Genomic DNA, 23,656 nt, shown 5'->3' on the forward strand with positions numbered 1-23,656 from the left:
ACATGTCCATTATTTCTTACTTCTACTGTAAACCAAAAACATAAACTGCAGAGATGTTAATCCTAACTTCACAGCCAGTGAAGTAAAACTCTGCTCTTTATGTTGTGGGTCCAAATTAGGACTTCATTGTACTTAAGCACAAGTCTTACTCTTTTACATTTCATTCCAACAGATATACAGTATTGGTTATAGCTGAGAAGGGCTCCCATGGAAAGCTGTGAAATAGCAAAGTTTTATGTATTCGCAGGAAACATTTCCTCTCCTGTGGCCTTCATTACACTTACAGCTCCCTTTTGCCAGATTACAGTTTTAGCTGAGAAGAATTTTTGTCAGCAGATAAGGAACATTCCAAAGCTTGGATAGTACTTCAGTTTTCCTTCCGGCTCATTCAGCACACTAACAGTGGAGCTCATGGTTGTGCCATTTCTCATTTTATAAAAATCTTATGGAGCCTGGATTTAGTTTAGACTTAGCTCATAATTGTATACTATTCCATAAACATCAACAGGAACCCACATGGAAGAGATCCCCAGGGTGGTCTCAATTCTGACACCATATTTGTAGAATTCTGTAGAAATGCCACAATTCTAAGGCTCACGTTGAGTCCGAAATTCTGTCTCAGTAACTTCTATTACTCTTTGCATTCATTTGTGTTTCAGTGCTACAGGTTGCCCGTAGGGCTGTGTTCTAGGTAAATGTTTTTTCAAGTAAGTAGCAGTATTTGTATTCCACCAACAACCCAGCCCCCCAGTTCTTATGTTAGAGAGTAGCAGGTTAACCTCCAGTTAATTTCATGGCATGGTTGTTGCCAGGACCATAACCACATGAATGGAGAACTGCATAGGAAGCTTCTCCTATATCAAAGATGGGTAACTTCTGGACTGCCAGATATTGCAATTCCCATGTGCCTTAGCCTGGGCAGTTAAGGATGGGAGATCCCAAGAATGGCAATCCACCAGCATCTGGCGGGCAACAAGTTTTTCGTTCTGCTCACCCCTGTATAACTCTTAAAACTTTCCTGCTCCCCAGTGAGGTCACTGAAAAATCACGAACACAATGACTGGCATTGTGATTCCCACTCCCTGCAAGGTCAAATCACAAATCTAATACAATATACCATTCCATACCATGCAGAATGTAGAATGGCAACTGAGATGGTCAGGGATACGGCGAGACAGTCTTGTGAGGAAAAGCTGAATGAACTGGGAATGTTCATGTTCCTCCATCAGGCAAGATGTCAGTTGAACATCAGGAGATACCTCTTAATGAAAAGAGAAGCTCAGTCATGGCACCAAAGATCTGATGGGCTCTCCTGCACAGGAAGTCTTCAGCCACAGGGTAGGCAGCCTTCTCTTGGGAAAATACTAGTTCTAATTTTTCTGCGTTTCTGGTGTGGGTTAGAATGGCCTGTAAGAGCCCTGCCATCTCTATGATTCTGCATAGTAAATCACTTTCAGCATTTTGAATTCAAAGACTATTCAGAAATGTATATAAAAACTTGAATCTGGCCCTAAAAGCCATTACCTTTGATTTATTATTTTCCATTAACCTCCAGAAATACCTGCCAAACCAGTGTTTTTCAGCTATCCTTTGATGTGAAATATATACCTTGTGTTTTTACTTATACTAGGTTGGTGGAGGAAGTCTTTTACCCTACAGTGAAGGAATGCGCAACTATGTACAGTACCTCTAGATAGTGTTATATTACATCTTCTAATATAAAGATATTTGAGATATTTTGTACTGCTGCCTAGAGATGATGCGATTTGTAGTCCAACACAGTTGCCCATCCCTGTGATAATCTGTTTCATATAACTTGATCAAGACTCTTTTGCTGGGTATTAAACAGAAAATACATATTCAGCAGCTGGTTGCAATGTGTTTTCTGTAATTATCTGGACGGAATTCAAAATATAAGCTTGAGTTTATTGCGTATTTTCTCTTTACAAATAGTTGGAAAAATCTGTCAGTTATTTCTACAGAAATAAATCTTGTTGAGAAACAGTTTGAGTGACTGTTGATAAAGTCTTACACAAGTTCTTTCAAGTCCCAAGACAGCATTGCATCCAATTCTTGATACAATTTATACAGAGCTTTCTTAAAAGCACACCAAATACTTTTGGAGAAAAGTGTAACACAGCAAGGCTTATTATTTCTTTGTATTCTGACATATACAGACAGAGATTGTCTTGTGAGGACTGTGGTCACTATTGAATCCTGCAAGTTCAAAATAATGGGAGAGATAATGGCCTTTGAAACCATAGGAAGCCTCACTGGCATGTCATCTCAGCATGCATCTGGAACATTTCACTCCGTTACCTTCATCCTGTTTGCTCCTCCCATACGGGCCTACTGACTTTGCTTCTTACAACTGAAAAAAGAACCTTCTTTTTACAATAAGAAAGGAATGATGGACATTCTAAGGCTAGGATAATCCTTAAATTCTCGTATATAGGTGCAATGTTTATCCTTTGCCCAGACTGTCATCTGAATGAAACAAAGGACGGTGAACAATCCCACTGCAAGAGACAGAGAGGCATAGGATCAATGTTTATGAAGTACTTGACTCAGAATGGTATCCCAGAATGTAAAAAAAAAAGAGAGAGAGAAGAATATTCACCTGGAACGCACTGAGTCATGATAGTAAAACCAATCCATGTCCCCAGCTGCAATGGCCAAGAAAATTCAGAACTATTTCACACGATTAAAATTGCTAAAAGAACCTATGAATACATACAACATAACTATTTCTAATATCAATTTACAAAAACAAAAGCAATAAACAACTGAAATGCAATAATAGATGCATCAGAAAAGCAATCAGTGACTTTTGGAAATGAACATATATTTGAAAGGGGCACACAGTCTTGCAGAGATGTAGCTGCATGTTGGATAGATTGAATGGCAGTGCCCACTTCTCTTGATTTGTCAGAAAACAGCACAGTTATGGTTCTAAAAGTATAACACTACAGTTTGGTTCTCTCCCACATACAAGCTTTTAAAAAACAGAAGGCAAGCAGTGCCTGAATGGCTAATTTCTCCCCAGCTTGCACTCTAAACCAATAAAAATGCACACAATCTGTTTTCAGATACCAACCTCACAGCTACATCTGTTATCCTGACCTTCCATAATTTTTTTCTGCTTTTCACTTCTCAGAAATAGACCTCAAACATTTGCTGATGCTGTATTTCCATGAAGTTCCAAAACAGTTGGAAAATTTGAAAAAATGCATGTACTGTATGAAGATTTCTTTTTATTCTCCATCTTGCCCACCCTGGACAAATACACTGCTCAAAACAGCTTTTCCTTTAAAAAAACAAACAAACAAACCCAAGACCCTAGATCTCTACTGCAATGTTGGGTGGTGCTCCTAAATGAAATTCTCAATGGTGGGGGAGCTACAACCAAATCATAAAGGCACACATGCTGCCCCCTTCTGGACTGCAACAGTATTCTGTTTTCAGTTTCCATTGCAAGTTACGTTTACAGTATATTCATACAGAAATATGCTTAAATGATAACCAGAAGATGTTATTATTATGCAACTGATCTGTATTAATGGAATTAAGTGTATGTGTGTGAGTGTGAATCAGACATCACTGCATTCCATTTAGATTGGTAAAGTTGCATCACTACCTTGGTGCATACGCTAGTAATCTCAAGATTAGATCACTGTAACACGTTCTACGTGGGGCTGCCTTTGAGGCTGACACAAAAACTTCAGGTGGTGCGGAATGCAGCGGCCAGGCTCCTTACAGGAGTGAGGAAATACCAACATATCTCTCCAACGCTGGCCGCACTGCATTGACTGCCCATCTGTTTCCGTGTCAACTTCAAAGTTTTAATGCTTACTTAGAAGGCCCTAAACAGTTTAGGACCTCGATATTTGGCGGAACGCCTCCTCCCACCAAGGTCTACCCGGATCACCCGCACAAGTCAGGAGGTGAGGCTGAGGAGCCTGATGCCGAGAGAGGCCCGGAAGGAGAAAACATGAAACTGGGCCTTCTCGGCGGTGGCTCCTCGCCTCTGGAACAATCTCCCTCCGGAGATTCGCGCGGCCCTCACGCTGGGCACCTTTAAAACCCAACTAAAAACATGGTTTTTTATCCAGGCCTTCCCTCCAACCAATTCTTGATTTCTCTCTTACTTTTCCTTCTTTATTTGACTGCTGTTGCTGTTTGATTATTATGTATTTGTCTATGTTTTTATTGTCTGATTTTATATTGGAAGCCGCCTAGAGTGGTCCGGTGGGCCAGATAGGTGGGATATAAATCAATCAAACAAACAAACAAACAAACAAACAAATAAATAAAGTTGGGACCACTGCATAATCCTCCAAACTTCCTAGAATATCCCTAGTTATGCAGTACTATTACTGCTATAAATCTTTAGGTATGCATGCTCTTTATTTTGCTTTTTCTTCATCTCATTCTGTACATAGCTCAATAATTGCCTTTAAGGAAAACTGTATGCATTTGAACCAACATCTCAGTTTGCAGCATGAGTGGCCGGCAGATATACTGGTAGACCTACTCTGGCTACAGTGGGGTCTCGACTTAAGAACTTAATCCGTATTGGAAGGTGGTTCTCAAGTCGAAAAGTTCTTAAGTCGAATCTGTATTTCTCATAGGAATGCACTGAAAACCATTTAATCGGTATCTGCTCTTTTCTGTCCATAGAAACTAATGGGAAGCTGCTATTCTGCCTTCTGCCACTAGAGGGGGATATTTTCTTTCTTTTTCCCCCTTAGGTTCAGGGAAGGCAGGGAACACTAAAGGCAGCACTTTAGAACTTTTTTTTTTAAAAAAAAAACGAAGCCAATTTTAAATAATGTTTTAAAGCATGTTGTGCTGATTTTTTCAGCACAAAGGCACTCAGGCAGGCTTTTTAGGTGCTGAGCAAGCCTCCAGAAGCCTGCTCAGAGCCAGCCGATCAGCTGTTAGGCGGGGAGAGGAGGGGGGGGGAAACCACAAAATGGCTGCCAGGCTCTTTCTGGGTGTCGGCTTTTAGCTCTTTCCTGTTCTTTTTCCTGTGGTTTGGGGGCTACCAAGGCCTGGTAAGTGACTTTATTTAACAGTACAGTATTTATTTTTAAGTTTCTGACCCTTTTCCCCCCTCCAGAAGCCTCTAAGGGGAGGGAGGGGGGGACTTTTTTCCCTGTTCGTAACTCGAGGGAAGTTTGCATGTCGAGTCCTTACTTTCCCTATAGGACAGGTTCGTAACTCGAATTGTTTGCAAGTCGGGTCGTTCGTAAGTCGAGAACCCACTGTATATTTTTATCTCCGTTTTCCTCCCTTTAGTTTTCTTCCCTCTCAAAAGGTGCCTTCACAAAATATTTACATGCACATCCCCACATCAACATATACCACCAAGATGCTTACGAAGTTCATTGTTTTACTACAGAACCACGTCTTGGACTGCAATTCAGGCTTACAAGCATTATCCTAATACCTTTCAGTTTGTAGCAATTGCCATTATTAGGTTTAAACAAAACCTAAATCTTACAATATTGTCTGATAATTTTTAAAAAATACATACCTCATAGGTGTAGTTCGGACAGGATACCAAGTAAAATAGCCATGTGAAAGGATTCTTCGTTGGATAAGGAATCTTACTGGTTTTGGATCCTATCAATTAAAATATCCACATAAATTAAAAACAAACTGTACTTTTTGCTTTGGTGTACGCTTTTCCAGCTAAACTTTCCTTATAATGTATGTTATGACATTTACTTTCAAGCTGCATGTGACTTATAGCAACTGGATTGGACTGTCATGGTACACAAGATATTTAAGGAAAGGCTTTACTAGTGCCATCTTCCAATGAATTTCCATGGCTGAATGGGGATTTGAACCCTGTCTTTTAAATTCATCATTCTGTCCATTACACTTCATTAGCATATGGGTTGTGAATAATTTGGAGTGAACTGTTTGGCTGGCAGTGCCACAAACTGTAGCTGTTCTTTCAAATTACCATCCTTCTCTTGGATGGCATAGATCACTGCAAGACTGATAGAAGAATATAATATTTTATCAGGATTAAGACTAGACCTATTATTCCACATCTGTCTAGTTGGTCTGGACCCGTTGTTAGTACATCAAAAAGTACATCTAGTTTTGAAACCAAGGAGACACTGTATCCTTGAAGAGTTTTACAGTTCTCTCTCAGTCACCATCATCATCCTACCAGAGATAGACAGGAAAAATCTCCATTTCTAGGGGTGATCATGCCCACGGCTGTCTATAACAATGGTGATAATGCCTTGACTTGTGGCCAAGGAAGGAAGAATCAGACTTCCAAGGAATTCTGCCTTGAGGATTTTGAAGAGCAACCACAAAGCAAAGTAAGTTAATTTATTAATTATATGAGATGTGAAAAGCTCTAGTTGTGCACTCTGATGCTTTCAGTGTTTAAGGTATTTCCTCTAATGATGGGCTGACCATAATGTCTGCTTCTGTCCCCAGATTAACTCAAGAGATGACATGGCTGCAACTAGTCATGGATTTTGTTATCCAAGTCCAAAATAACCTTAATAAAAGTAGAAACAAAGCACTCAGCTTTTACCATCTCTTCTCAGATTACTAAGTGCAACATGGATGGAAAAATTCCCAGCTTCACATGTCTGCAAAGAGATAAATAAAAGACAACAAAAACAGAATGTTTACTTTAAATAATGGTGTCTCAAACATAATTGCGCCAATCCAACCCAAGAAGTCCTCATACCAGTCTCCCTAAAATGATTATCTTTATTTGGACCTCCCAGGTGAAATGTACAGCGGATGCTGTGGCCGTGTGCATTTCCATCACACAGCAATGTTTCTGAACTGATTGCTTCTTTTGTTGCACACCCGGGATCTAAAGCCACGTCTGTAATGGGTAGACAGCTGCCACTCTTTCGAGCTTGACCAGGGTCTTTGCCTCTTCTTCTGATGGGCTACTTCTCACATAGGAAACACAAAGCTTTTGATCTGTGCAATTTGGTCTGGATCAGGCTCATCTACAGAAAGACCACAATCCAGCTGAAGGCCATGAGCACTAACAAGCTCTTTTAGATGTGAAGCCCATCCAGATATTCAACAGTAATGCTAACTAACTTTTCAACCAAAGAAAGCCAGTGGAAGACAAGGGGCTGCTACTGCAAAATATCTGAACCATCTTTGTGCACAAACCCCAGCTAGTGGACTGATCTAGTGAATGCTGCAAACAAACTCTGTTTACACACGTGCTTTCTAATTAACTGCATACATGGAAGTCTGCTTCTGCACAAAGGTGCTTCTCAATCTGAGAGAAAAGAAGCTCTAACTGCTACTAGGAATCAAGGTCAAGTCAAAAGATGATGAACTTCTTAAATGACACTTGGAAGATGCCTCTCCCTAGGAATGACATATGTTTAGACCATTAAAGTATGTTAAATATTCTCCTATCTGGAGACACTAGAGGTGGGTACTCTTGTGTTTGTATTTTAAAATATACTGAATTTATTAAAAGGAGAGTTGGTTTACTATGCTTTTCTTAAATATTCAAGGTAACCTACAAATAAATAACATGGCAAGAGTTCACAAAAGTATACACGGGCTATAGACAAGGCGTGTATATGGGGAGGGGAGCATTGCCCATTTTATAGCTTATTATCATCCTAAAATACCTGTCTAAAAAGTATAGCCTTAAACAATTTTTCCTAATATGTCAGCAGGAATGGAAGTCATGCATGAGTGAATAATTGTGCAATGTACCTGGCACACCTGCCACTCTAGCACACCAATACACATGCTAAATTCTAACATACATGGCCACATCCCAAGGGCCTCAATGAGGAATCTTTGTGTGTGAGAGAGAGAGAGACAGAGAAAGACCATCTGACTGTCCAGCTTTACTCACTGGTGTGGTGTCCAAAGGATTCCTCAAGGTATTAAAGGCTGGATCTTTCTCCAAAGTTCAGAAGGTTTGATCTATTCTGTAGCTGTCAGGCCACTGTTCCATGGCTTATAGAGCTGCACCCTAAAAATATTTGCCGACTTTATCTAATATCTAACAGTACAGGAAAGGGTAGTTCTTACCTTACTACACTGCATATTCGAAGAACACTTACCAAAACCATGATCAGAGCAAAATTTATCTGTTTTTGTCCATAGGCTACAAAACAAAATATTTAGGAAGTTCACATTAAGCAATTCAATTAGCATTACCAATAAAGTGCTCATATAATTTTGAGTAAATTTGCTACTTACAGGGTGGTGTGTAAAGTGGGTGGTTGATATAATAAGCAAGCCAGGCAGCAAATCCCCAGTAATAGAAACAATTCTGTAAAACAAGTCATTTATATGCCTGTTAATGTTATACAGAGATCCTGGCAGTATCTTTGTGTGTGCGCACATGGATACTCACACACACACTGTTAGGTTTTGTTTCTTTGCTTTACCTTAATAAGAGCAAGAGACAAAATCATAGTAAGGGCTGAATGATGGAAGAAAGGGCTGTTTTCTCTACCACTAAGTTCCATGGAATTAAGAGTACAACTAAACAGTAAGGGAAATACGAATACAGTTACATTCACTCACTGAAGTTACACGGGGGGTGGGGAGAGTTGCATAATCTTCAATTTAAGTGGTGACACATAGCAAGACAGGAAAAACATTATTATTGCAGTTCCACTGAAGTGCCTGTACCTGGCACAGTTCAAAGGAACTATCTTAAGAAGGCTTTTCCTTCTTCAATTAGCCCAAACATGGAGTACTCCCCACATTTTTTCCTAATATGGTCACCTCCAACATTAAGAAGCAATATTACCAAGACAATTGTAAGGAGAGGGACAAAAATCTGTTTCTCCAAAAATCTGTAAGCACAAGCTGATTTATTAGGAGCTCCCACAGAAGCCCCAAGTATACATTTTTCTTAGACAGGGATGAATGGATGCCATTCATCTGTCTGAGCAAAATGCTGTATTTGGTAACATGTAAGGTGTGAGCAATATAATGGAGTAATATTTATTTTGGTTTTGCCTCGAGTATAACATCCAGGAAAAAAGTACGTCTGAACAAACAGACACACTATATTCCACATACCCTTACGGAAATAGCCTTTCCTTCAGCTATTTTATGTTTTACTGAACAGAAGAAAGTACAGTGGGGTCTTGACTTGAGAACTTAATCTGTATTGGAAGGCGGTTCTAAAGTCAAAAAGTCTGTAGGTCAAGTCTCCATTGACCTACAGTGCATTGAAAACTGATTAATCCCGTAACAGGCCGTTTTTATTCCATTTTGGTTTTTTTCTGGTCTGTAAGTCAATTCTCAGGCTGCAAGTCAAACCTAAATTTTGCGGCCAGAGAAGTCTGTAACTCAAAAAGTCTGTAAGTCAAGCCGTCTGTAAGTCAAGGGTCCACTGTACTTGATAACATTTGGTATTGCTGGCATTGCTAAAAAACGTGCTTTTATGTATCAAGATAGATAACAAAGACATGTTTGAAAATGGTGAATAAACAGCACTTAAAATGAGAACATTACCCTCACACCCAGACTCATCCAGTTTTAAGCCATGATTTCTTCTTGTCCATTTATTTATAGTACAGTGGAAAGTTTGCAACATTTGAATGCCTCCCATTTCGGAGAGAGGCTCGCCACCAGTGTAACAAAGCATTTAATGAAAGGATGAGTCCTGTTAACTACAGAAGAGAAAACGCTAACATTTTCTCACCCACCAACGGGAGTTATGACACTTCCCTTACCTGTGAGTGAGCCATAGTTTTTTAAAACTTTCAACCAATTTAACACATTCCTTTGAATATTAACTTACTATAGCCCTTCTGTGTTAATGCTTAACTATGATTAGCAGGAACAAAAGGTTAATTCATATACTATGCTTTCTGTTCCAGTAATAACACAATCTAATCCAACCTCTGACACAGAGCTTTAGCCATCACACCTTTGGGGCCAGTTCTTCTCCTTCTGAAGTGCGGCAGACCAGTAATAATTTTTTTATGTGAAACAGTGCTATTCATTTACTTATTCATAGACCTTTATCTCTTTAATAAAATTATACCACTAATTTTTTGAACAGCAAATACTAATTACACCAACAACAGGCAAAAAAACCTACACACAACAGATCAAATTCTGAGGTAAAATGAGTTTGCCTGTTCTTTCAAAAAAGGGGGAATTTAGCAATGGAGGTGCCACCCAAATCTCCTTGGGAAGACCTCTGGCGTACGCAGGGCACCACAAGTGAAAGGAATATTTCACCAGTTGTCAGCCACCACATCCTTTCTGTGAGGAAACCTGAAGAAAAGTTTCCAAAAATCCTAACAGCATACAAACTGGCTAATGAGAAAAAAAAGGTTGTTAACCCGAATACTCTTCTCCAAGCTGTGAAAGGCTTTAAAGGTCACTATCTGGATTCTGAAGTGGACCACTAGCAAACATAACCATTTATGGCAGGGTTGGACCATCTCCAGAGATCTGGGGAACACTGAGGCCCATCCTCACACATTAGAAGGCTGCATCCATCCCCAAAAGTGTTTTTCACATTTGAAAAAGCCCCTTTGTGCTTTCTGGGCGTCAAAGGAATATTTAAAACTGTTAGAATTTCTGTGTGGATGTACAGGGGCAGGAGTGATATGGCCCCTCAAAACATGGTAAAATTGCATCCATGCCTCCTAGAGATACACAGGAAATTTTGGAAACTACGGTATGTACTTGGCAGAAAAACCCTTCTCACACAGAAATGCACTTTTCTCCCAGAGCATGGAATGCTGTCTTTAAAATGTGGTGATACTTTTTACGTTTTGAGTACCACACTGCATTACTTTAAAAAAACAGTGCAAGTATCACATTACTTTCTGGTTGCTTTTATTTTTCTACAAAAATGTACTTAGAAAAAGGTGAAAAATAGCTGAAAATCACCCCAAATGACTCTTCAAAAGTAATCTTTAAAATTTATGAGTAACCATTTCTAATGAGATTTCACTAGCTGTTATGTAACTTCATGAAAGTGATGCCATGCCACCATTTTTACACCTGGAAAGAAATGTGTTAAAGTCAAGATCATTAGCGGCCACAGATTATTTCCAAGTTCAGTTTCTTACTCAAATCCTGAGTCAATTATCAGAGCCATCAAAGACAAGCCCTCACTAGTAATGCTTGTTCTTCCCAGTCCAGAGACAGAAAACATTTTGTAAGGATGCATCTCTGTACTGGAGTAGATCCAAAACTAAATGCTGTAATTAATTCAATTCTTTTTTTAAAAAAACCTCTGGTTTGTGAATGTGGGATATCGTGCTTTTGTACCTACAATTCAAAAAGCCAGGAAATGGCTCAAGATTACTGCACAGTATTGCCTTTTCCCTCCCTGCATTTCCAGGAGGGAAAAGGATGCCATGTTTTACATAGCAAAAGGCAGTCTGAATGTTCACAACACCAATGGTGGCAATCAAGATGGTCTCCTATAGGACACCCTCTTGTGCATACTACCATTCACAAAGTGACACCACGCAAGGAAAATCCCAGAAGCTGACTGCTTTTTTCATCAGTTAACCACTTCTCACCCAAACACAAAACAACAATCAGGGCTGTTTTTCAGCATGTGTGAATAAGGGGCATAAGGGGGCATACTGTTGACCATCTTGACTGCTGCCATTGGTGTTGTCAACATTCAGGTTGCCCTTTGTTATGTACCGCTTGGTGGTGATGATTCAAAGACCTAAATAAGCAGAAGGTTGAGAACATAACTAGAAAGGAGAGAATAGTTCCTTGGCAAAGTTTGAAAACAAAAACCCTGTGAGATTATCTTCTTCTTACAATATTTTGGCAGACTTAAATGCTTATGTTATAACATCATGCTGTACTTTTTCCTCATACTATCCAGTTTCCAAATGCCAGCAGCAAGGTATCTACATAAGGTTGCCTCTATCTAAACACTGCCAGGAGAAAGAGCGAACACAACACACAGTTGCCATTCTCAGCATAAATTACATAAATTGTCATATCCAGTCCCAGCCCATATGTTAGAAAAAAACCCACTGTCTCCTCTGTCCCAGGATGAGCCCCACCAATAAGCCAATTTGGAGAGTCCCAAATGAGCAACAAATCATTAGTTTTTTCATCATTGTTGTGTTTTTACTGCTATGAATGTAGCGAAGTACTTACTAGATTTTTTTTCTCCCTCAATAACTGGACTTGAATTTGGGGACAAGCAGTTGGAGGACCCATTTGGAGCTCTGCTTCAGACAGAAGAACATCTTAGGACATCCCTGTCTAGCCTGGTGGAAAGAAAAGCTCCAAAGGGACCAACATGCCTCCAGGAAGATCCCTACACTCAGAGAATAGGGAGTCAGAGTGTATACAGAAAACACACCTTGCAGCCGAAACAGAAAGAAACTGAAGAATTTAGAAAGGTACAGTGGCATATAAACCTTAACAGGCAAGGTATGACAGGTTTGTCATTATGAGGAAGGGCACCCTATCCTAAGAGCAGCACCCAAATTCAGGCTACTGGAGTACTATTCATTTATTTGTTTGTTTTATTAAATTTATACCCCGCCCATCTAGACCGAGGTCTACTATGGGGAGTGGCCGGATTGGATTTTAAATATGGGCTGCAAGTAGATTTTGTGACAATTTACCTTAACAATATTCCTCAGTGGCATAGTCCCATGGGAGAACCGATGAACAAATAATGTTTCAATCAACCTTTTGATGTAGTGGAAAGAATGGCAGATACATGCCAAGCTAGAAACAGTAAGATAAAAGCATTTCAGAAGGCTAAAGAGACAAATAGGGTAAGACATTTGGAATAAAGCTGTGATTCCCAAGAATTAACTCCTCCAGCCTTGGTGCAACTTACTTAACTACTGGATGTCGGCTTGAGGTAAACCTGTCATCCAGGCCATAGATAAAAGGCATGCGGAAATAAAACACAAAATAGATGAACAATGGGCCTGTATATTCTATCAAGAAGACCTGAAAAAGAAAGAAAAATCATTATTGGTAACCATGATTATTCTTGGCTGCAGAGAATGAAAGAAAAAGGCCTAGTGGCAGCCATGGCTAGGCTCCCTACATCAATCCTATACACTGTTCCTTCCATCTCTATGGAAGCTGGACGAGCACTTGCTCTTTATTACACATTATTCCTCACAACTGTACCCCAAGAGTGGAAGGTGACTTGGCATAAAAGAAGATGACACTGCCAGAAAGGCGTCCTCAAAGCTCAGACAGCTTCAAAAGGTCCCAGGAAAACCCCTGGACCCCAAAATTGTTTGTTTCTTTTTTAACTTTAAAAGTCCTCTTGTGTTCTCTAACAGGCACAGAGCCAGTTTTGCCACGTTTTCAGACAACACACCTGTTTTAAATCCAGGGGGGATGCTTTTTAAAAAACTAGTATTTATTGGGGCTTTTTTTCAAACCAGTATTGACTGTTGAGATCCAAGGGTCGACATGGGTACCTCCCAGACCTCTGGTTTGTTGCCCATTCCTGTCATAGATAGAAATAAATTGCATCCAGACAGGTATGAGCTGATAAGCTGAGGAAAAACAAAATGGCGCCTGCCAGTACCCGCTGCTTTTCTAGATTCCACATCTCTTCCACCAGCTCTTCGTCTAACAGTAAAATGCAGGCAACTGACTGTTGTGCACTTATTAGCAAGGCTCTTGCAGATCAATGACGAGTGCTAGGATGGCATTTTTCTTTTTGGAATAGCCTGTTAATAGCCCAGTCCCACCAACCAGTGCTAATTACATGACTTATGGGAGAACAGTGAATTTATTGATGTTTATCTATGGGCAGATCATATATTTCATTTGAAATTTGCAGTCTTCCTTAATGAAAGTGTGAAAGCATGAGGTAAGATAACTAAACCGCCCTATTCTATGCATGGCTTCTTTTCCCCCCTCTGCTTGTATAACAAGGAATCTACAAATGCACTGCACAGATGGAAAGCTGTGTTCTTTCAGTGGCATGGTCTCCATCTTGCATAACTGTAAGCCAGAGCTGGCTGGAGGGGAAACGGATCACTGTGACTACAGCACTATTACTCTGCATTTACTAGCATGATTCTGTTCTTGGTGCTCTCTACAGCACCAAGAAGTTTCTTAATACTGTAGCTCCTGTGAGCAGAAGTAACATAATCTTGTCTAATGTAATATTTGGATATTTTTGCTCAGTAGCTTCTCTTGCAAAATGTAAGGAATTTAGATTTTTTTTAGTGCAGAATTTTAGCCATACTAGAAATGTTGGGACAGAAAATATGTTTTCTTGTATTTTCTCATCCAAATTACATTTGCATCTCCTTCATATCATGAACTTTATACAGAATCCAATCCAATATCAGTATCATCTGTGCCTTCTATACGATGAGCACAAAAGAAACAGCGAAAAGGCCCATACCGCTGTACCTTTCAGCTAGGAAACATTTCACTTGCTTAATTTCTGCTGGTGACGGAGATCAGCCAGAAGAAAAGGAGGCATTGCTCTCTCACAGTAATGTATCCACTGCCAGCATTTAGAGAAGTTACTTTTTTGGGCTACATCTCCCAGAAACCACCATCATCATGGCCAGTTAGAATGTCTCAGTTGTCAGTGCTTACCATAGTCCATCCTATTTGAGGCCCTAAATCTTTAAAGTAGAGTGTAGCCGTTGTACTAACAGGCAGCAGCTGAAGAACTTCTTCATCCCTCAGTGGCTTTCCTTCTAGGAAGGAGAGAAGAAATGTTAACTCCGGAAGAGAGGAACTGAAACATGTGGCTGCTTGTTGTTTTCTACAGACCCACCCACTCTAGATTTGACACTTTTGCATGTAGAGCAATGAGCCTTAGGTGGCATCAAAGTTCCTATTTTGCCCAGATGCTGTGCTAATTTGGAGGAAGGGAATGGGTGGCAATCAAGACATCTGAAGCCATATTGTACCAAGCCAAACTATTTGACCCATCTTGTCCTATACCATCTACTTTTCTCAAAGACGCAGCAGGTCTCTGTTTCTTCATGCAGATATATTTCTGAGTTGAAAAGAAATGTGAGTTCACTTTACAAACCTTCTATGTGCAAAGCATATGGTCTATAATTTAATTCAGCTCATTGTGGTAAAGTGTTAGCGTGCTGGGCTATGGACTCAGGACTGGAACTCAGCCATGAAACTCATAGGTGACCTTGGGCCAGTCACAGTTTCTCAGCGAGAACTAGCTTATGAGAGTGGTTAACAGCCACGTACACTGCCTTGCATTCACTGGAGGAACAGTGGGAGAGAAATGCAACTGATAAATACAAATTCACTTTCTTTGCATTATGATAACACAGACAGAAAAGCTTTGCAGTAACTTTCCATAACCTATTAGTGACTCAGAAACGCTCCTGGAATTTGTTGTTCACAGCTCAGTGTCATGCACCATGAGGAAGAGAATGAATGCCAATTTTTGCAATTTAATTTTTTTAATGCACTCTATTAGCAACTATAATTTCATGAGGCTGTTTGCTTCTGTATATGGGCCATCCATATTTTAGTAGGCATCCTTCAGTCTCGAGAGACTATGGTAACGTGCTCTGAATGGAGGTCTTCGAACAGTGTCTAGTGTGGCAGAGAAGGTCAATGTGAGAGTGACAATCCCTTCCACACTGAAGACAAATACAATCTGTCCCCTGTCCAGCTCCCTGGTTTTGCTGCTTTCATGACTGCCTCTTTGCCACAGCCTGCTGAACAAGTGTCTCTTCAAATTGGGAGAAGCCATGCTGCACCGCCTGCCTCCAGGCTGAACGCTCAGATGTCAAAGTTTCCCATCTGTTGAGGTCTGTTCCTAAGGCCTTCAGATCCTGCTTGTGTATGGGCGCTACTTGACTAAACCGAGGCTGTCATACTTTTCCAGACTCAATGGAAAAGGCAATAAGGTAGAAAAAGTGGAAGATGATAGAAAGAGAGGAAGACGTAACATTAAATGGATTAAATCAGCAAACTTAATTTTACTCCCTGCTATCAAGTTTTCCTGGCCTATATGTGTTCTCAGAGGCAAGAGGTTCCTCCGGATGTGAAAACTTACATATCTGAAGGATTTCTCCAAGAAGGGGGGAAAAGACTAGGATACAGTTCCAGACCTTGAAAGAAGCTGGGAATGGGAAGTGTTTATCACAATGGCAACAGCATAAGTGCCTGTTAGTCTGTAATTATAAGTAAATGAAAACATAAAAATTACCTCATGATTCAGGAGCTCATTTCTAGCACTGTGACTCCAAAGCTGCGAATAAAACTCAGGCTCAACCCTCACCTTTAAGGTGACATGTTTGTCCAAACTATTGCTGGAGTTTAAATCTATGGCCTAGAAGCTCATGGTACTTGTATGGCTACACCACTCAGTTCTCTAGAATTTAGGCAAGTTAACGAAGGTTTCTGCCCACGATGATGGTTGCAGGACTGTTCAGTATCATTTTCTACCTACAGCTGATTTGATCTGCGCAAGTTAATGTGCATTATATTCAAAATATAATGATTATGTGAAGTATATTCAAAATATAACTGTCCCCATCTTTGCAGGGGAAAGAAAACTCAGCAGGCCCACTGAGTGAGCTTTGCCCAAACGCTAATCCCACCTATCACTGCAGGATTATAGGCCTCTCTTGACTAGGGTTGCCAGATACATGGGTACCAAAAGGAGGATATAGAAAGACAAAAAAGAGGACAGAGGAGGACGTATTGAATGTTTCATTTAACAAACACGAAGGGGGCCTACCAAGAAACAGCAGCTTCTGATTGGGAGCAAATGGACCTCTCCCCCTCCCATCCAAAATTATAACATAAAATATACAAAAGCCAGACATTTTAAAGGTTTTTTATCTTCGCCTGCTGGATGGAGGCCATTAGGCTAAAAAAGAGGAGATGTGCTCCTTTTTGCGGGATGTCTGGCAACCCTACTCTTGACTGAAAAGAGTATTTCATGTTCCTTGAGTTTGAGGGTAATGTTTCTGCACCTATTTATTAATGTGAACAGGACTTTAATGATGTGGCAATATAGTATTTGCGTTTTGTATTTTCTTGTAAAACTTTTGAGGTAGGTAACATAGCATTTAAACAATGTACTGTCACCAACATGAACTTACTGGGATCAAGCCTTATAGACTGCCTTGCTGGATACCACTGAGGATCTGTAAGGATTAAAAAAAAAATCCACAACAATTTAGAAGAAAACTCCTATCCTAATAGTATAATGCTCAGATCTCCTAATGTAACCTCTACTGACTCTTGATTCATGCTAATCAGTCTTTCTGTCACTCATTCGATTTTACTACTTTCCCATAGTTTGGAATGCAAAGAAGCAAACACTAGCAGCTAGCAGGAGCTTCCCTGTTACATGAACTGAGAGCATTTTGTCCTGGCTTAGTTCTTCTGCAATTAAGATTAACGACTGGAGCTTGAACCTGCACAAAGTCTAGGCCACTCAGGAGTTCTACCATACTCGCTGCAATCACATATAATGTAAATATAGCTTCCCCAGCACTAACCTACATTCTGGCTTGATCTTTGGAAATGCATATACTTACATATTTTATGGAACATCAGTCTGATATCACTTATTGTAGCATGAGGCTCAACCTGGGCATCAAAAAAATATTTTTGTGATTAAAACCACAGACATTTTTTTAAAAAAAACTTTTAAGTTCATCCATACTTTTTTAATGCTAGGAAACAGAGGAAATAATTATTTGGTTACCTAATCTGCCGTATGGGGATAATGATACTGGATTACTCTATGAGAATGTTGTAAGCAGGAGCAGCTTGGGACCCAACATGTGGGTGCCGCTCAACTCCAGTCATAAGCTGCCTATGGTTTTAATGAGCATTGGGAAAATGTAAAACCCACTGAGAATTCAAAAAAATGCTACATAAATGTGGCAATAAAGGTATAATTATTTACCTTTTCCAAAAAGCATAGCTGTTGTTTTGTCTTCCAGTCAAGGATTTCCACCTAAGACAAGACAGCAAAAGGATAAATCTTTCAGTCTGATTTCATGTGGCCTGGTATTCAAGGCTCATCCCACAAAAACCAGAATGGAGTCAACACAACCTTCAACTGCAGATTTGATTGTAATGAATGGACAGGGTTTTTTTTTTAAAAAGTCTACTCCCTTTACACTGCTCCATAATGCTTAAAGCATTCTGGGTGGTTTACAATTAAACTAAGCAACCTACACTTTTTTAACATATATACTTTGTTATTATTGTATTTTTATTGCCAGGGATGGGCAGAAGTGCTTGTGGCATTTAAATCCTTATGTGTCAAAATAACCTGTCTGGTTTTGGGAACTATGCACCTTGACAAACGATGGTGGTGGGCACAATTTACTCCTCTACCTAAAGCAAGGAGATGTACTTTGCCACATACTCAATAGTCTTCAGGCCTGTATAAAGCTGATGTATTTTTCCTTTCATAGAAACCAGGAAACTACAGGAAAAAAAATGGGGAAAGCCTATGAGGTCCTCAAAATAACACAAATAAAAAATAGGCAATATTTTTATTCATCATCATCATCATGTGATGTCAAGTCAATTATCAGAGTTTTCTAGGTATAGAATGATTTGATTGATTAGGCATCCTTCAGTCTCGAGAGACTATGGTAACGTGCTCTGTATGGAGGACTTGGAACAGCGTCTAGTGTGGCTGAAAAGGCCAATTCGAGAGTGACAATCCCCTCCACATTGAAGACAAATACAATCTGTCCCCTGTCCAGCTCCCTGGTTTTGCTGATTTTGGGACTGCCTCTTTGCCTCGGCCTGCTGGACCAAGGGTCTCTTCAAAATGGGAGATGCCATGATGCACCTCCTGCCTCCCATATGTTGAGGTCCATTCCTAAGGCCTTCAGATCTCCTTGTATTGCAGCTGTGGTCTCCCTCTGGGGCTATTTCCCTGCACTAATTCTCCATATAGGAGATCTTTTGAAATCCAACCATCAGCCATTCTCATGACATGCCCAAGCCAACGTAGACATCACTGTTTCAGTAATGTATACATGCTAAAAATTCCAGCTCGTTCTAGGGCTACTCTATTTGGAACTTTGTCCTGCCAGGTGATACAAAAAAATGTGTCGGAGACAACACATATGGAACGTGTTCAGCTTCCTCTCCTGCCATGCACAAAGGGTCCAGGACTCACAGAAGCACAGGAGTGTACTCAGGACACAGGCAATATAGACCTGGATCTTGGTATATGCCATCAGCTTCTTATTAAGTCATACTCTCTTTGTGAGTCTAGAGAACATGGTAGCTGCTTTGACAATGCGTTTATCCAGCTTGACATCTAGGGAGAGAGTCAGAGATTGTTGAGCCAAAGTACACAAAGTCATGAACAACCTCCAATTCATGCATGGAGATGGTAATAGAGGGAGGTGAGTCCATGCCTTGGCCCATGAGTAGTGTTTTCTTCAGGCTGATTGTTAGTCCAAAGTCTTGGCAGGCCTTGCTAAAATGATTCATAAGTTGTTGGAGGTCTTCAGCAGAGTGGGCAACAATGGTTGCATCATCAGTGAAGAGGACGTCCTGCATGCATTTCAGTTGGACTTTGGTCTTTGCTCTCAGTCTAGAGAGATTAAAGAGCTTTCCATCTGATCTAGTCCGGAGATAGACACCTTCTGTTGCAGTTCCAAAGGCGTGCTTCAGCATGACAGCAAAAAAGATCCCAAACAGGGTCAACGCAAGGACACAGCTCTGTTTCATTCTGCTTCGGATGTCAAAGGGATCTGATGTTGAGCCATCAAAAACTACAGTGCCCTTCATTTCCTCATGAAAGGACCTGATGATGTTAAGGAGTCCAAGTGGACATCCAATTTTGGGAAGTATTTTAAAAGGCCATCCCTGCTAACCAAATCAAAGGCCTTTGTGAGATTTATGAAGGCCACAAAAAGTGGCTGTCGTTGTTCCCTACATTTTTCCTGCAACTGTCTGAGGGAGAATACCATGTCAGTGGTGGATCTATTGGCTCGAAATCCACACTGTGATTCTGAATAGACTCTGTCTGCAAGCACCTGGAGCCTCTTCATCACAACACAGGCAAGCAGCTTCCCTACAACGCTGAGAAGATGCCACAGTAGTTATTACAGTCGCCCCGTCTCGTTTGTTCTTGTACAATGTGACGATGTTTGCATCATTCATGTTCTGTGGTACTCCAGCTTCCCTCCAGCAAAGGCAAAAGACTTCATACAGCTTGGTGGTGATGATCTCTTTACAGCACTTCGACAGGGATGTTATCCTTTCCAGATGCCTTGCCACAGGTGAGGGAATCCAAGGCCACTTTTATTTCTGCTAAAGTTGGTTCGCTGTCCAACTCTTCCAAGACAGGCAGGCACCCGATGTTATTTAATGCCTCTTCAGTTACTACATTCTCTCTGGAATATAGCTCAGAGTAGTGCTGCACCCAGCGTTCCATCGCTGTGCTCGGTCCTGGATGATCACATCTGTAGCAGGCTTCTTCTGTATTGGACCTAAAGCCTGCTTGATACCGTCATACATTCCCTTGATGTTACCTGTGTCAGCTGCTATCTGTATCTGAGAGCAGAGCTGAGGCCAATAATCATTGGAACATCTCCTGGCAGCCTGAAGGACTTTGCTATGAGCAGCTCGAAGAGCCTGTAAGTTGTACTCACTAGGACAGGCTTTGTATGCTGCTAGAGCTCTCCTCTTATCCTCGATGGCTGGCATCAATTCCTCCGAATGGGCTTCGAACCAGTCTGTTCTCTTTTTGGTCTTCTTGCCAAATGTGGACAAAGGTGGTGTTATAAACAGCATTCTTGAAATGTTCCCATCGTTCAGGTGCATTTGCATCAGTCGGGCCTGGAAGGGTTTTCTCAAGCACTTGGGCAAATTCCTCCACTTTTCTTTGATCGCTAGTCTTGCTGATGTCAATACGTGGTCTTCCTTCCTTTTTTGTGTGATACAATATCTTTGTTCACAGTTTTACTCTACTACACACCAGGGAGTGATCAGTATCGCAATCAGCACTCTGGTAACTGTGTGTGATAGTAATACTAGGAAGGCTAGAATGTCTAGTGAGGATCCAATCGAGCTGATGCCAATGATTGGATCTTGGACGTCTCCAGGAAATTCTGTGTTGAAGCTTCATACGTGTTGCTGACACAAAGACCACAGTAACAGCAAAACTCCAGCAAATGTTGGCCATTTTTGTTCATCTTCCCAATGCCAAAACGGACTAGACAAGGGGGCCAAGAATTGTGATCAGCACCAACTCTAGCGTTAAAGTATCCGAGAACGAACAGTGGCTCTCTCTCAGGGACTTTTTTGATAGTAGCTGCCAAACTATCGTAAAATTTGTCTTTCACTTCTGTTGTGGATGACAGTCTTGGTGAATATGCACTAATGAGGGTGATCGGTCCTGTTGATGAGTGGAGCTGCAGAGACAGGATTCTTTCACTCCCCACAGTAGGTGGAACAATGGATCTCACCAGAGTATTTCTGACTGCAAAGACAACACCATATTCCCTGGTCTCATTCAATGGTTTTCCCTGCCGGAAAAACGAGAAGTTTTTTCTTTAACAGAGAATACTTAGAAGTGATTTACCATCTCCTTCTTCTGGGGGCATCCTGGGACTGTGCAGCTTGCCCAAGGCCACAAAGGCTGGCTCTACTCACAGGACACATAGTGGGGAACTGAACTCACAACCTCCAAAACCACTGAGCTATCCAGCCAGCAGACTGAAGAAACAGCACACTGAGCTTTCATGGACAAAATACATTTCTTCATGCTTATAAACCAATATTTTTTTTTGATAGTGCAGAAAAGCTGTAAATAAGAGTCTCAAAAATTCATGGCAGATATCTATGCCAGGTTGGGAATTGAAGCGAGTTGGGACGTTGACTATAAATGCTGACTACAGTTATCACAGGAAAATAGCCAAAAGGCAAATGACTTGGATTTAGTTGTTCACCTAAACAAACAGATGGAGAAAGAACCCATCAGTAATCAGAAGTGAAAATAATTACTTTCTTAAAATTACATTCACCACACAGATAAAGACAAGTGGGCCATGTTGTGGCCTAGTGTATTACAGATGGTATTAACAGGGTGGCCATGTGTCTGATTTAGTAGAAGACAGTTCACTGTCTGAACGGCGGCTGAAGAATAGCTGTCCTTTATATTAAACAGTCTGATTTAAACATTTTGCCCCCTCAGGCAGAATACATTGCAATTCTATTTAATTTATTTAATTTATTTTCCAAATTTGCATCTGTACATATAAATTAGCATGTGCATTTTTATGCAAACTAGCATGGTCTTCACTTTATCACCCAATGGTCCAAGCTATGACTGAGAATGAGAAGATGGGAATGTGGAGGCGGAAAAGGAGCAGCCAATAGTGGAGGGCTTCTTGACAACAGAAGAGGAGAAGGAGATATATTGGCAGGGAAATATAAAAGAAAAGAAAGCTGGGAGAGCTTTCTTTTCTCAGTGGGAAGAACCAGACCTGGGAGAGAAGGTGTCAGGGATGCTGCCTCCACGAAATGCCGAGGGGCCTTCAGTATTTTCCTTTCCCATAAAGATATATTCAGAGGGCAAGCCAGGGAAACGGAACTCAAAAGCAAAAGAAGGTATGGGAGCAGAAGTGCAATTAAGTGAGGCTGAACCTCTGCAACGGACCATGTACATCTACCCAAGAGTGTCCTTGGAAGAAAGTGGTACGCCCAGATCTGATCCCAACTCGTTCAATACCACCTGAGGGCAACTGGGCTCGACACTCTTGTTGTGGGACTATTTCCACAGTGAAGAGTCAACCACTATGGAGATCTACCAATTGGGAGAGATTTGGAATGTCCCCACGTTGAAGGACCCATTACCAGTGCCTGAGTTCAAGGATGTATAGACTGAAACGTCCATTGTTGCAGCTTCCGTTGGACCCACATAAGTTGTTGTTCATGTGACTCCATTAAGAGATATTAAACTTTTGTCACACATTGCCCCATCTCTTGTGGGAACTTTTTAAAAAATGGAAGAACCTCCTATGATCAAACAAGAAGTAGTTTACCCTTCCCTTCTTCTTGGGGTGCCCTGGTATTGTCCACGTTGCCCAAGGCTACACAGGCTGGGACTTCACTGGGGAGGCACAGGTAGGGATAAAAATCACAACCTCTAGCGATGCGGTCAGGAACCCAACTTCAGTGAGCTGTACTGCATGGACCTGTTTCACAATGAACTGCTAGTAAATCAAACCATGCACCTGGAATAGATATCATCAGAAGCAGGATATAAATTTAAGGACAAAATTTTTGAAATAGAGAGGTAAACCTATTGAATGCTTGTAGATTATGCAATTTTTAAAGGATATAAGAGCAACCACAGGAATACCCTGGAGCCCAATTACTACGTCTTTACATTTATGGCTTCAGCCAAACAGCTTTTTTTTACTCCTAGACTGTTCTGCTTGATACCTACAAATAAACACCATATTGATTTTTTTTAATCGCCCCTAAGAAAAATACTTACTTTACAGGAAAAGAACAAGGAGGCAATATTGAGAACTGTGTGAAAGAAACTAATTCTGCCTGTGCTGCTATTTGCATTAAGCGGGCGCCATTTCCTTAAATTAGGGCTGGTGCACAGTTTCTCCTCATGCCCCAGGCATCTGACTACTGACTAGTATTCAAATTAGTCTTTCCAAACATTTCTTTACATATGTCT

General features: G+C 40.8%; 1 protein-coding gene across 6 annotated transcripts in view; it reads right to left on the reverse strand.

The window, feature by feature from the left end:
• Positions 1–1,905: 1,905 nt before the first annotated feature.
• LOC110076484 (very-long-chain enoyl-CoA reductase) overlaps positions 1,906–23,656 on the reverse strand; it is a 35,231-nt gene continuing 13,480 nt past the window's right edge. The window contains exons 3-14 of one of the 6 annotated variants that reach the window (XM_078391774.1): positions 17,888–17,938; positions 17,514–17,565; positions 17,073–17,117; positions 14,578–14,678; positions 12,836–12,951; positions 12,615–12,720; positions 8,230–8,302; positions 8,091–8,134; positions 6,560–6,623; positions 5,540–5,628; positions 2,621–2,666; positions 1,906–2,519 (exon numbers count right to left, since the gene is read on the reverse strand). In XM_078391774.1, coding sequence (XP_078247900.1) covers positions 2,392–2,519; positions 2,621–2,666; positions 5,540–5,628; positions 6,560–6,623; positions 8,091–8,134; positions 8,230–8,302; positions 12,615–12,720; positions 12,836–12,951; positions 14,578–14,678; positions 17,073–17,117; positions 17,514–17,565; positions 17,888–17,938 — 915 coding nt within the window. In that variant the 3' untranslated portion in view covers positions 1,906–2,391. Of the gene's footprint in view, positions 2,520–2,620; positions 2,724–5,539; positions 5,629–6,559; positions 6,624–8,090; positions 8,135–8,229; positions 8,303–12,614; positions 12,721–12,835; positions 12,952–14,577; positions 14,682–17,072; positions 17,118–17,513; positions 17,566–17,887; positions 17,939–23,656 lie in introns of all 6 variants that reach the window. The other 5 variants (XM_072997978.2, XM_078391775.1, XR_013544288.1 and 2 more) reach the window with 5 other exon arrangements.

Source organism: Pogona vitticeps, chromosome 4 (assembly GCF_051106095.1).
Source record: "Pogona vitticeps strain Pit_001003342236 chromosome 4, PviZW2.1, whole genome shotgun sequence".
Classification (NCBI taxonomy): Eukaryota; Metazoa; Chordata; class Lepidosauria; order Squamata; family Agamidae; genus Pogona; species Pogona vitticeps.